This window comes from Mytilus californianus, unplaced genomic scaffold (assembly GCF_021869535.1).
Source record: "Mytilus californianus isolate M0D057914Y unplaced genomic scaffold, xbMytCali1.0.p SCAF_3, whole genome shotgun sequence".
Taxonomy (NCBI): domain Eukaryota; kingdom Metazoa; phylum Mollusca; class Bivalvia; order Mytilida; family Mytilidae; genus Mytilus; species Mytilus californianus.
Genome location: NW_026262679.1, coordinates 38,472,496 through 38,487,728, shown reverse-complemented (window position 1 = coordinate 38,487,728; position 15,233 = coordinate 38,472,496). Strand labels below are relative to the sequence as shown.

General features: G+C 34.0%; 1 protein-coding gene across 3 annotated transcripts in view; it reads left to right on the top strand.

Annotated features, from left to right (window-relative positions):
* The first annotated feature begins 6,400 nt into the window (after positions 1-6,400).
* The window catches only part of LOC127734517 (uncharacterized), a 46,827-nt gene continuing 37,994 nt past the window's right edge, over positions 6,401-15,233 (top strand). Inside the window, exons 1-2 of one of the 3 annotated variants that reach the window (XM_052244419.1) lie at positions 6,401-6,491; positions 8,683-11,070. In XM_052244419.1, coding sequence (XP_052100379.1) covers positions 8,748-11,070 — 2,323 coding nt within the window. In that variant the 5' untranslated portion in view covers positions 6,401-6,491; positions 8,683-8,747. Of the gene's footprint in view, positions 6,570-8,682; positions 11,071-15,233 lie in introns of all 3 variants that reach the window. The other 2 variants (XM_052244418.1, XM_052244420.1) reach the window with 2 other exon arrangements.

Here is a 15,233-nt window from a genome sequence, read left to right as displayed (position 1 = left end):
AAGAAGATTTTTTCCTGCTGAAAATTTACTATCACAGTTTCTCTCTAACTTCTATGGTTTTTGCGAGAGAGAAAAAAACACACAAAAAAACCACAATTCTTTTAAAATTTTCTTTCAATGGCAATATACATGCATAGTCGAATGATGATTTCGAATATGTTGACTTATTGAATACTATACGAAATATATATATTTCCATTAATCTAGGATGACTGGGTAAAAAATTGTGGTCACCCCCGGCTAAACTTCTTCCGACCGGTAGTAAAACCTTTGCAAAGTCAAGTGTCCGTTTAGCTGTGCGGGATGTATAAATATGCAGCCACATTCAGGTAGGAATTGGGAAGTTAAACCCGATGCCTTGCAGTAAGGTCTAGATCACTCACCTGCTGATAGAGCACCTGCTGATATAGCACCATCAGCTGGCGATATGGCACCTTTTTGGTAAATTTGATTTGCCTCCCTTTGCACAGTATCTTAATTTTTCAGAGAAAAACTAAAATATTGGATTGCCAAAAAAACAAAAAAAACATTGACGAGATGTGCACTTCCGCAACCATTTTTAAAATTAAAATATATCCACAAATGTATTTCCTTGCGTGTTGCGATTGTACACGCTAAGAATACTTGCAACCACTCTTTTTTGTGTACATATGTGGCTTGTTTCAAGGCAAAATGTATACCCGTCCTTTTACTTTGTTTAGTTGCTTCTTTAGAGATTGAATGTTGTCTTCATTTTTTCCTTCTTTTCTTGTCCATAAATCAACTTAGTATATAGTTAATAATACGAAGACAAAAAGATCACTGTAAAGATCAAAAATATAAAACGAACTGTGGATAGGTGATCAAGTACTATTTGTCGTTAAATTATGCATTGTTTAAAGAGGATAAGAGATTATTTTGACGTTGATTTTAGGCTTGTGGCGTCAGATCGGATTGCGTTTCGAAAAACATGCATGCGTCGATTAGGGTCCATGCAGCCGTCGCCGTGACCCGTGAGTCTAAAATATAAATACATGCTGTATATCATATTTGTTTTTCGTTCATTGTTTTGTACATAAATCAGCGGGGCCTTTTATAGCTGACTATGCGGTATGGGTTTTTCTCTTTGTTGAAGGCCGTACGGTGACCTATAGTTGTTAATTTCTGTGTCATTTGGTCTCTTGTTGAGAGTTGTCTCATTGACAATCATACCACATCTTCTTACTTTTATATATATCACAAATATTCTGTCTATACTGTACAGGACAGAATGTTGAAATATTTACAGTACCAATAATATTCTATTCATAAGTGTTTCTCGTTTCTCGTTTTTATATAGATTAGACCGTTGGTTTTCCCGTTTGAATGGTTTCACACAAGTAATTTTTGGGGCCCTTTATAGCTTGCTGTTCGGTGTGATTCAAGGCTCCGTGTTGAAGACCGTACTTTGACCTATAATGGTTTACTTTTATAAATTTTGACTTGGATGGAGAGTTGTCTCATGGCACTCATACCACATCTTTTTATATCTATTACAGCAAAGTTAGTTAAAAATTCAGATATTGCTAGCAATGTTGAAGAATACAATAAATCACTCTTTTGAATTATATTTACCAAATGATTTTCAGATGCTTTCAAGCCACTTAACATACTAAACATTGACTTTCTCATAGCAAAACTTCATTCTCAAAAATATTTAACTCGCACTACAACTATATTCATATTCCAATATCATCCTAGAAGCAATATTATACATTACTCGATTCGCATTTTATCTATTTAGACAGAATTCGGTCACCGGAGGCATAAAGACAAACAATAGATGTTCATACAATAAGACTGAAAATTTAATCAACAATATCAACGGTACCAAATTTACGACACCAGATGCTCATTTCGACAATTAATTTTTCTTCAGTGATTCTCGAGGCCAAAATATTTGAAAGTACACAACCTATTTACAAACATTGAAGGGCTTATAAAACCCAAAATGGACTAAAAGTAAATCCAAACCCAGACAAGAAATTAGGACTATGCGGCATGAGGAAGACACATTTCTAACTTCAAAATGATTTCGAATTTTTTTAACAGCAAACTTTAAATCAAACAATATTTGTATTTTTATACCAGTACCGAAGTAGTGTAGATTCTAAGATTAGCTGTCAGCATATTAACCTTGATATTATTTCATTAAGTCATAATCATCATTTCCATTATTTCCAAGATATTTAAATTCATCAACAAATTCTTATAGCATGATTGCCACATAAATAACATTTTGGCACATTATAAATATTCGTATACTTTGTCGTGAAAATCATACACATTGATTTCTTGACATCAGACAAAATATTAATTTCAATAGCTCAATAGCATATTCTTCCCAAATAGATTAGAGCATTCTCAATCAAGCAACTGATGAGATTATTATACCCATATAGTCAGCATAACTAATCCTGTTGACGGGTGTTCCATTTAAATAACAACAAAGATTAACATTAGTTATTCAAATCATTCATTCATATAAAAAATAAACATTTAAGGTGATAAGAGAGAGGATAGATACCAAAGGGACATTCAAACTCATAAGTCGAAAATAAACTGACAACGCCATGGCGCCTGACGTATACCATTCGGCTCAGAAGAAATAGATTTACTCCATCTGATACACGAAATTCAAACCAATTCACGCGAAAACGAATAATATAGCTGGGCATGTCATACTTTTATATAGGAACCGACTTTATTTACTCGAGATGGTGTTGACGGGTCTAATATACAGTTGGTATTTTTTTCATTTTCTCAGTGTAAAATTCCTAAAATTCCTATTTTAGTAGTCGTATTTTAGTAAAATAAATATCTCTTAGCTTTTCGTTATTTTAAAGATTTAATAGAAAAAATGACTTTTGTCATCTAGTGAATACAAAAATACAAACAAATAATGTTAAACTTTCATTGAATGATTTTTTTCTTTGCATAAAATTGAGAATGGAAATGGGGAATATGTCAAAGACACAACAACCCGACCAAAGAGCAGACAACAGCCGAAGGCCACCAATGGGTCTTCAATGCAGCGAGAAAATCCCGCACCCGGAGGTGGTCCTCAGCTGGCCCCTAACTAAAATTGTGTGCTAGTTCAGTGAAAATAGACGTCACACTAAACTCCAAAACATATAAATGAACTAAAATTAAAAAACATACTAGACTAACAAAGGCCAGAGGCTCCTGACTTGGGACAGGCGCAAAAATGCGGCGGGGTTAAACATGTTTTGTGAGATCTCAACCCTCCCCCTATACCTCTAGCCAATGTAGAATAAAGAAACACATAGCAATACGCACAGTAAAACTCAGTTTAAAAGAAGTCCGAGTCCGATGTCAGAATAGGTAACAAAAGAAACTAAGCAAAATGACAATGATACATAAATGAACAAAGGACTACTAGCAGTTACTGACATGCCAGCTCTAGACCTCAATTAAACTGATTGAAAGATTATGTCTTCATCATATGAAAATCAAGTACAATCCCTCCCGTTAGGGTTTTAGTATCATACCATCATAAAATATATGAGAACATAACCCGTATCATGCCAACAACTGGTTTTAGAATAAATGTGTTTATTTCCGATGCAAAGACCCTATGAGTGAATCAATATTAATACCAAAATATGCAATCCTTAATGACTTGACAACAGTATCGTAACTATATCCTTTCCGAATAAGTCTGTTTAAAGGTTTGGTTAGCTTTTGAGGTGAATGCCGATATTTTTGTGCTTTGTAAAGAATATTACCATAAAATATTGGGTGAGAAATACCTGAACGTATAAGATGTCTGCATGTTGATTTATATTTACGAATGATGTCCTTGTACCGATGATAAAATTTAGTAAATGTTTTGACTAGTTTGTGATATCGAAAACCCTGGTGTATTAATTTTTCAGTAATACACAGATTTCTATCGTTGAAATCAAATACGTTGTTACATACACGAGCGAATCGAACAAGTTGAGATATATAAACACCATAAGATGTCGACAAGGGAACGTCACCATCTAAAAATGGATAATTAACGATAGGAAATGAAAAATCATCTCTTTTATCATAAATTTTGGTATTAAGCTTCCCGTTAAAGATAAAGATACCAGATCCAGGAAAGGGCAGTGTTCATTGTTAGTATTAGCTTTATTTAAAGTCAGTTCGGCAAGATAAATCTCTTTAGTGTACATACTGAAGTCGTCATTATTGAGAGCCAATATATCATTTAATTTATCTAAAAGTGTTATTAAATTTTTGAATCAGATGTTGTTTCGATGGGTCTTTGCTGATGTCCAGTACGGGATCGAGCATTTACTAGTTTTGTCTTCTGTTATCAATCAGGAATCAGAACAACTCGGACCAAAAATAAGACAATTCGGACTAATTTAAAGACAACTCGGACCACTTTTAAGATAACTCGGACCAGTGTGAAAACTGGATGGGCCAATATTAGGACGCTTCAAATCTGGTTCTAAGATCACTCGGACAAGTTTGAAATACGTGTCGGGCCCTGCATTTAAAGACAATTCTTATCAAGAGAAATTTATTTGTGAGATCATCACTGACTGATTCAGCAGAACAAAGCGTTGGAGCAGAACGTTCCTTTCAGAGCTTTAACGTTTTATAATATATGATGTGGTTTGTCATTTTTGTTTAAGTTCAGTCTTGGGCATACAAGAAAGTGGCTTTATAAAGACAAGAATCGTTGTTTTTTCAGCTTTTTTGTTTTGTCTTTTTATACGCCAGTTTACGGGACGTATTATGGTATACCATCGTCCGTCAGTCCGTCCGTCAGTCCGTCAGTCCGTCTGTCCGTCCGTCGTCAACATGTCGGACAATAACTCAAAAACGCTTAAACCAATTTTTATCAAACTTTTGTGAATTGTTTATATCTATTGACGTGATCTCCCTCTCGATTTTTATAAATTTTAGATTTTACGTTTCTGAGTTATGGGATTTTATTCATAAAAAGGGAGCTTTTCTAGTTTTCGGACAATAACTCAAAAATGCTTTGAGCAGTTTTCATGAAACTTTGGTATCTGGTTTATGTCTATTAAAATAAGCTCCCTTTATTTTTTTTTATAAATTTCTGATATGACATTGATGAGTTATTGAACTTAATTAGTTGAAAAAGCGACAGGCGTATCATACGCTCATGGCGCAGCTCTTTATTTAATTTGCTCCCGTATTGATTTGATACTCCTTACGCTACATCTAAACAAACAACATGCTTTGCATCTTGGTGGACATTGGTTAGTTGATTTTAAGCAAAGAAGTTTACAATTAACAGATCTTATAGTTGGTGTGTATTTCCATGTGAAGCACCAATGTCGAATTCTCGGAAAGCAGCAATCACAAGCGATTTTGGATGCGTAATCGCAGAGCATATATATTTAATATCTTGGAACTCTTAGTAAAAATTTCCAGGGGTTACCTCATATTTACTTAAGTTTTGCAGAAAGACTTCAATTTGTTTAACAGATTGCAAAGTCTGAGGCACGGATTTCCATATGTCATGGTCATTAGGTAGAAGTGTGATGTGTACATGTACTCTGGGTAAAAGTCGTCTTGCAGTTTGATTGAAAGTTTAATAGATGTGAAATCTGAGATATACAACTCAGCAAAGCACATTGTATCTTTTGAAACTATCACTTGTAAATGGCCCCAGTCCAAGTAAAAAGTAAAATAACAAAAATACCGAACTCCTAGGAAAATTCAAAACTGAAAGTCCCTTATCAAATGGCAAAATCAAAAGCTCAAACACGTCAAAAGAATGGAAAACAATTGTCATATTCCTGACTTGGTATAGGCATTTCCTTATCATGTAGAAAATGGTGCATTAAACCTGGTTTTATAGCTACAATGTAGCTAAACCTCTCACCTAAATAAAATAGGCTGGGTGATAGATGAAAACACGTATTTTTCAAATTTACAAATCTTAGAGTTTACATCTATCAAAACTAAAATATTTTTATAATTTCTAACCACTATGTAAGAACCCTTTATCAGTTTTCAAACTAACTTTCTCAAGGCCTCTCAACCCCTACGGTTGTATATTGAAAATGAAATAAAAATATAAAAAAGTGGTATGAGCAGTCTTTCAAACTTGTCTGTGTTGTTTTTCATAAGTGGTCCGAATTGTCTTTTCAATAGGTCTGAGTTGTCATAAAACTGGTCCTTACCTTACCTTACCTTACCGCTGAATCTTTCTCCGTCCTTCAGGACAACCTCTTAGTAGAGTACAATAGTATATATGACCCTCCACCATCCAGAATATCATACAAATATATATATATACAGTTTATATATACAAGTCCGCATTTGTTTGTTTAATTGTTTTCTTGGTCCGACTTGGCTTTGGTCCGAGTTGTCATATATTCATCAATCACGTGATCGTGATATTATTTCAACAAGAATAGTGTCATCAGTTTTATGCGTTTTGCATTGCACTGTATTAAACCGGCAGTTCAACACGTGAAGTGAGTTAATGATTTAAACTGGTAATACTTTCACGAAAAGCTTTATCAAATACACAGTACTGGTACTTTAATAATTAGGTAAATCACCCATATTTTAACAAAGCAAATGAAGTCTACTTTCGTTTTCAATATGTTGAATTGTTTTGGTTGACGTCTCATTTTAATTGTTATAAAAACGCATGCATTGCTTTAACCAGTTTAATATAATATATGTATATACGGGTCAAAATAGTAATAAATTAAAGGCAACTTAAGAAGGTGCTAATATTTAGATCTCTTCTACTTTCCTTTTCAGTTTCTTCCTGAAAGGTTCCACTTCTTGGAAATACTTATTGTGGTTTTTAATATGGTGATTAAACAATATTTAATTTCAAGGCTATTACACATTTTAAATGATATGTCAGTAATTTCACAATGTATTAAAGTGATTTTGTACACAGACATGAGATGGACTGTCTTCTGAGGTTTCACTATTTATAGATCCATTTCTACCATAAGGGTTTTAATACTTAAGTAAATGGAATGTAAGGAAATTTCACCTGATTAGACAAAGTAACATTGGCTGTGTTTGGATATACCCATAAGGTGGCCTATGCATATAGGTTTTCCTGTTTGACTGGTTTTACACTAGTCATTTTTGGGGCCCTTTATAGCTTGCTGTTCGGTGTGAGCCAAGGCTCCATGTTGAAGGCCGTACTTTGACCTATAATGGTTTACTTTTACAAATTGTGACTTGGATGGAGAGTTCGTCTCATTGGCACTCATACCACATCTTCTTATATCTAACTATGGTACCATGGTTTGATATTTTGATAGACAAAATATCAATCCATAGGTACCAGAAGGTACCTATGGATAACCATAGGCTGCCTTGTGCCTATATTCAAACACAGCCAATAATGCATTACTGTTTAATTAAAAAGTGATCAAGATGCGCTAATTCTGAAATCTTCAAATTTCATAACACTTGCAATTTCAATACACATAATAGCTATGGATTCTTTAATTACAGTTTGTTTTTCTTAGACATTTTTCAGACCATACTGTATCTCAAAGCTAAAAATAATATATGAAAAACAAGTCTAAATTTCCATCAAGTGTATTGATGTTATTTCATTTTTGAAAACTTTTTGATATAGCTGTATATATAATATATTAAATTTCTAATTAACATAACCATTCATACTATAGAATAAACATGTATCACACATGACATATATCTTAGAAGAATGACGTGTCGATAAAAACCTGCATAACTTTATAAATATTGCTATGACAATCTTAAAACATTTCAAGATTAGAAATAAAATTTTCTATAGAATGTTATACATTTATTTTGATTTTGAATTGAATTATATGCCCTGAGTGCAATTTTTGATATGTCATGAGTGCACTCAATAATCCTGAGCGCACCCAGTAGTCCTGAGGGGTGTTTAGATGTTTCAAATAGTAGTATGCATATTTAAAAGTGTTTCAGTTGAGGATTATACAGTATACATATTAAAATATTTTCTTCTGGTATCCTATCCTAATATATTGATCACTTTAAAGATTTGAACAATAACAACAGATTGTAAAATGACACAAAACTGGTACCCATGTAAAGATATAATTACATAAAACACAATACAACATAACAAATAATAAGGTTTTCAAGAACAAGTTAAAAAATCTTTTGTAAATCTTTCTAACAATGGACAGTTGTATCATGCTTGCCAGTTCTATGATATCTACCTATGGAATATAAGAATTAGATTGATACTACTGAAACAGGATCTGCACATACCCATATTACCAGTAAAACTGCATTTGCCAATGTCAAATCCCCAGGGCCAAGGGACTTTGACGTCTCTTCATATAGAGTGCTGTTATTCTTTAAAAATAATTTAAAAAAAAATAAAGGTGGATGGATAAAAATTTTTAATGTGTAACTTGTGGAAATGTGAAACGATTTACAGGCTAATAGGGAAAATTTATAAATATTTATGAAGTCTTTTTCAGTGTTTGATGAGATTCTGAAAAAGTCTTTCATTTCTTCTGAAGCTTTTTATGTAAAGATAAGAAGATGTGGTATAATTGCCAATGAGACAACTATCCACCAGAGAGTTCTAATTTTGAAATTGACTAGGAAAGCAGTATATTATTTTCTTTGAAATTCTGATTCTAAATTAATTTATTTTTTCTCATACAGAAATACATTCAGGACAAGGAAGATGGTTATAGCGAATTGTATAACTTAATCAGATAAGAATCAAAATGGAAGAGAAGGACTCTGAAAAAACCTCAACAGATGATGGCCTCAGCAGTCATGGCCTAAATCCAACATCTGGTGACAGTGGTATCTCCAACAATGAAGAGTTTTCTCTTGTATCTGGAGGAACAAGTGATTATTCTTTATTAGAAACCCCAGAAACTAAAGGTAGTTATGAAGATGAAAAAGGAAAACAGAAACCCAGTCAAATTGCTACTGATGATACCAAAGCAATACAAAAGGAATTCAATGAGTCTAATTCTACTGGACATGTCTCTTCGGGACACAATGGAGTTGAAGACACTAAACCTACTGAAAACATCTCTGGACATAAGGGAGTTAAAGACACTAAACCTACTGGAAACATCTCGGGACACAATGGAGTTAAAGACAAGACCAGGAGAGAATCCAGAACATCAAGTACCAATGACTTCAGCATAATTGATTTACCAGAAGACAATGACCTTGATGCTAGAGATATTGAAGAAGACTCAGTTGGAAAAAACATTACAGAGAATTTAAAATTGTTTTCCTTTGGTCACATGGAAAACAAAGATCCTTGTCGCTCTAGTACAGGTCAATTAATATCTATGAATAGACCAAAGGATAGTAATGGTCATCAAAGTTCTGAACTAGGGTCTAGTTTTGCTGTATTAGATGCCTCTGGTATGAGCAGTTCTTACCCTTCATCATTTGACAAAGAAATCGACAGGACAAAAGTACATGTCTTACCACCTAAAAACAGTGATGATTCACAGATTTCTACTTCTGTTGATAAAGATGGACAGAAAGTTGAAAAGAAAAAGAATATTCAGGGTGGCATTGTAGAAGTTGATGTACAACGTGAAGATTGGAAAACAGATGGAACTCCAAACAGTATTGACACAACAGACAATGCAGCTCAGAAAGGTGGTAACAGAGAAGAATCGAAAGACGTAAATGTAAAAGTACAATCAAATCTAAATTCTCATACTCAGGTTGATCCCACACTACAGAAAACTGATGATAGCATTACACTTGAAAATAAACATACTCAAAATGCTCCAGATACCACTAATGTAGCAAGCATTAATAACAACTCAGAGGCAGTTGGAAAGAGTTTGAGTGAAGAAACTGAATGCTCAGATAAAATTATGGAACATGGAAATCTAAAGAAAAGACAGAATGATGTTGAAGAAGTTGAATCCCAAGTAACTCAACAAACAGTAGAAGTTATATCAGATGCTATGAAAAATCGTAGTACAGAACCAGATGATGAGCCTGACTTTTCAGTGGTTGATGAACCAGTAGATTACACAAATAAAGTTTCAAAACATTTTGGGAAATCAGATATTGATAGTGATATACCGAGTAGCCATTTCACAAGTCCACGTAGTCGCAGTAGCACTAGCACTAGTTCTGAGAGTATTGAAATCAACATGAGTGAACCTGAGTTGTCTGATGACAGTAATGGTCATAATGGACAGAAAAGCAGTTCTTATTCTGGAACTGAAACTTCTACAGGCTGTGGAAATCAAAATGTGTCAAATCTCTCCTGTAACTTGGAGTCTGAGCAGTCTGGTGTTTTGGGCACAGATCAAGTTTCTAGTGTAGGAACACATAAAGTGGAGGAGAATAAGGAGTCATTGTACAATAGAAAAGATAAAAACATGACAGACAAGTCTTTTGATAATTGCAGCTTTCCTTTTAGGGATGAAAGAGAGAAGGAAATTGAGAATGAGAAACCTGAAGAAAATGCAGCTGATTACAATGGAAGTAACCATCCTCCTGATCTTCTAAAGGAAACACTGGATGAAAAGAAAGGCAATGTTCATTCTAGCTCTATGAATACAAAGAAGACAGAAGATTTCTCCTTAGTACAATCAGATGTGGATGAGGATGGAGAAAAAAAATGTAAAATACATCCCGATAATGGTGAGGCTACTGGTACAAGTTCTGAAAATGATACAGAGTCAAACAAAAAAGATGTTACAGAAAGTGAGCCTGGGAAGAAAACCTATGATGGTAATGTAACAGATTTGTCCTTTGTAAGGGTTGATATGCCAGAGATGGACAATAAATGCAGCAGACCAGATGAACCAATCAATGGGGATCTGAAAGAAGAGAAACTTTATGATGAAGAGAAATTAGCTGTAAGGAGCAAGGATGAGAGACTCGGGGATGAAGTGCAAAACAATGAGCAGATGTCTGAAGATAATGTTGGAAAGAGAGGTAGTGTATCTCGAGACAGTTGTGGAAGTATATCATCTGAGGCATCTACCACTGGATCATCCTCTCCTGATGTGTGGCAGCTAGGTGACGGTGATAAATTATTAACCGAAGAAGAAGGTATGTAACTATAGTCTATATATACAACCCAGCTAATGTGAAATATGGTTTTATTTACCCATCCACAATTAGCACAGTTGTGGTAATATATTCACAAACAACTAAAATGTTTTTGCATTTATTCAATAATTGTTGTCTATGTTATAAAAAAGTTTCTCAAATCAATTCCCATACACAAGATATTGCATTTACTAGCTATTAATGGATGGTTCACACCTTGATGAAATCCAAAAGCATGAATCCAGTAGCATTTTCCATAAATCACATACAGTTTTGAGAGTTAATGCATTTATTTTCATCCACTTAGAAGACAATTTTTATACGACCACCAAAAACTTTGCGGTGGTATATTGGTATCACGTCATCGTCAGCATCGTCCGAAGACATTTGGTTTCCGGACAATAACTTTAGTAATGTAAATAGAAATCTATGAAATTTAAACAGAAGGTTTATAACCACAAAAGGAAGGTTGGGATTGATTTTGGGGGTTATAGTCCTAACCGTTTAGGAATTAGGGGCCAAAAAGGGGCCCAAATAAGCATTTTTCTAGTTTCCAGACAATAACTTGTGGAACGGTGTATGGATCTCTCTGAAATTATACCACAAGTTTCCATACCACAAAGGGATGGTTAGAATTGGCTTTGGGGGGTTATGGCTCAAACCGTTTTTGAATTAGGGGCAAACAATGAGGAAAAACAAGGGTTTCCTGGTTAATGGACAATTAAAAAAAAGTACAATGTTATGTTTGGATTACCTCCCTTACACTGCTTTTAAATTATGTATAAAGAAATGTTGTATTGTCTTGAGGTGATTAGCTGTCAATTTATCTTGAGAAGTTACTATTTAAAAATGCTGATTAAGGAATATTAATTTGAGCCATGATTATGTATGTCATTTTCTATTTTAAGACTTTTATGATGTATTTAAATGGGTAATTATGGTTGCAAACTCCATTGGAAATTTGAATTGAGATTATGACCTTATCTTGAGGGAAAGAATTTTTTTTGGGGGGGGGGGGGGGGGGGGGGGGTAAAAAGAAATTGTGGGGGGTCAATTTTTTCTCATTTCAGATTTCAGAAATTAAAAAGAAAAATTCTTCAAATATTATTTTTTTTGCAAAAAAACGCAGGAGGGGGGGGGGGGGGGGGGGGTGTCAATACGCAACAGCATAGTGTATTGCACAAAAGCAAAAATAGGGGGGGGGGGTAAATTTTTTTTTTTTTTGGGGGAGGGGGGGTCAATTTGCAACAGCAATTTATTTCTTTTGGTACACTAATGATGAGCTAATAAACCTTGATTTGTTTTATTTGCATGATTCTTGTACTTATTAATTGGCAAAATAACTTAAGAATAGAGAAAAATGGCCTAAAAAAAAAATAAAGGATACAAAGTGGATGTCAGACCATACTAGGTAAATTAAATGTCCCATTTCAAATTTTTAAGATCTTTGACCACATTTATTTAGTGTCAGAAACCTATATTATGTCAAAAATTTGATCACAATCCAAATTCAGACAGTATAAAGCTTGAATATTGTGTCCAAACTTGCCCCAACTGTTCAGGGTTCGACCTCTGCGGTCGTATCAGGCTGCGCTCGGCAAAGCATTTTATTAAAAAGAGTAATGTCTTTGGAAATATAAAATGTGTGCAACGAGGGGGACATTGGAACTCTGTTCTTTTATTAAAAGGAAAAGAATGTCAACATTGAAAGTGAAACAAGGTTGAACCATTAGGTTGACTGATTTGATCCACAAAATAAATATGAAATCAAACAGACCTAGAAAAATCCAACTGCACGTGGTCGCTATATATTTATATTTATGTTTATATCGGGTTATATGACCTTCGGCAGTCTTCATCTCGATTGTTAATTAGATGACATCTAGACAAAAATACACATGCAATGTTTTACATATTATCAAGTCCATGCATTGTTAATTGTTTATTTTAGACTTTTTATACGACCGCAAAAAAATTTTTGTGGTCGTATATTGGTATGACGTTGGCGTCGTCGTCGTCCGGCGTCGTCGTCGTCGTCGTCGTCCGGCGTCGTCCGAAGACACATTGGTTTTCGCACTCTAACTTTAGTTTAAGTGAATGGATCTTTATGAAATTTTACCACAAGGTTCAATACCACAAAAGGAAGGTTGGGATTGATTTTGGGGGTTATGGTAATAACAGTAAAGGAATTAGGGGCCAAAAAGGGGCCAAAAATAAGCATTTTTGTAACTTCCAGACATAACTTGTGTGTTAGTGTATGGATCTCTCTGACATTGTACCACAAGGTTCCATATCACTAAAGGAATGCTGGGATTGATTTTGGGGGTAATTGCCTCCAAATTTTAGGAATTAGGGGCCAAAAAAGGGGCAAAAAACAAGCATTTTTCTAGTTTCATGACAATAACTTGTGTGTAAGTGTATGGATCTTTCTGAAATTGTACTACAAGGTTCCATATCACAAAGGGAAAGCTGGGTTTGAGTTTGGGGGTAATTGCCCTAAATGTTTAGGAATTTGGGGCCAAAAAGGGGCCAAAAAACACATTTTTTTCTAGTTCCAGACTATAACTTGTGTTCAAGTGTATGGATCTCTCTGAAATTGTACTGCAAGGTACCATACCACAAAGGGAAGGCTGGGATTGAGTTTGGGGGTGATGAATCATAATGGGGGTTCAAAAAATTTTGGGGGGGGATTTATTTTTTTTTCCTTTTTTTTCTTTTTTTCCTTTTTTGTTTCTTTTAAAATTTTCCATTTTAAGTTGGTTATTTCTGATTTATATTTAAAATCAAATAATAATGATATGGTAGGAGATACACACCAAACAGGATGTGTAAATTATTATATAATAAGTATTGTGCAATAGCAAGAAATTTTCAATTGCACAGTATTGCACAATAGCAAGAAATCTTCAATTGCACAGTATTGCGCAATAGCAAGAAATCTTCAATTGCACAGTATTGCGCAATAGCAAGAAATATTTAATAGCACAATATTGCGCAATAGCAAGAAATTGTCAATTGTACAGTATTGCGCAATAGCAAGAAATATTTAATAGCACAGGATTGTGCAAAAGAAGATACTTCCTATAAATTGCTTATTTCTTGACCAATTTCAATGGGGTTTTATTCTTGATTTCATGGGGTTCTTTAATATGCTGAATATAACCGTGTATTTAGTTTTTGGATTTTGGGCCCCGTTTTTAAATTGGTCCACATTGAGGTCCAAAGGGTCCAAAATTAAACTTTGTTTGATTTCATCAAAAATTGAATTATTGGGGTTCTTTGATATGCCGAATCTAACTGTGTATTTAGATTCTTAAATTTTGGTTCCGTTTTCAAATTGGTCTACATTAAGGTCCAAAGGGTCCAAAATTAAACTTAGTTTGATTTTAACAAAAATTGAATTCTTAGGGTTCTTTGATATGCTGAATCTAAACATGTATTTAGATTTTTGATTATGGGCCCAGTTTTCAAGTTGGTCCAAATCGGGGTCCAAAATTAAACTTTGTTTGATTTCAACAAAAATTGAATATATGGGGTTCTTTGATATGCTGAATCTAACCATGTATTTAGATTTTTGATTTTTGGGCCCCGTTATCAACTTTGTCCACATTGAGGTCAAAAGGGTCCAAAATTAAACTTTGTTTGATTTCATCAAAAATTGAATTATTGGGGTTCTTTGATATGCCGAATCTAACCGTGTATTTAGATTCTTAATTTTTGGTTCCGTTTTCAAATTGGTCTACATTAAGGTCCAAAGGGTCCAAAATTAAACTTAGTTTGATTTTAACAAAAATTGAATTCTTAGGGTTCTTTGATATGCTGAATCTAAACATGTATTTAGATTTTTGATTATGGGCCCAGTTTTCAAGTTGGTCCAAATCGGGGTCCAAAATTAAACTTTGTTTGATTTCAACAAAAATTGAATATATGGGGTTCTTTGATATGCTGAATCTAACCATGTATTTAGATTTTTGATTTTTGGGCCCCGTTATCAACTTTGTCCACATTGAGGTCAAAAGGGTCCGAAATTAAACTTTGTTTGATTTCATCAAAAATTGAATTCTTGGGGTTCTTTGATATGCTGAATCTAACCATGTATTTAGATTTTGGATATTGGACCATAATAGGTGAATGTCCAATTTAAAATTTTTAAGTTCTTAGAC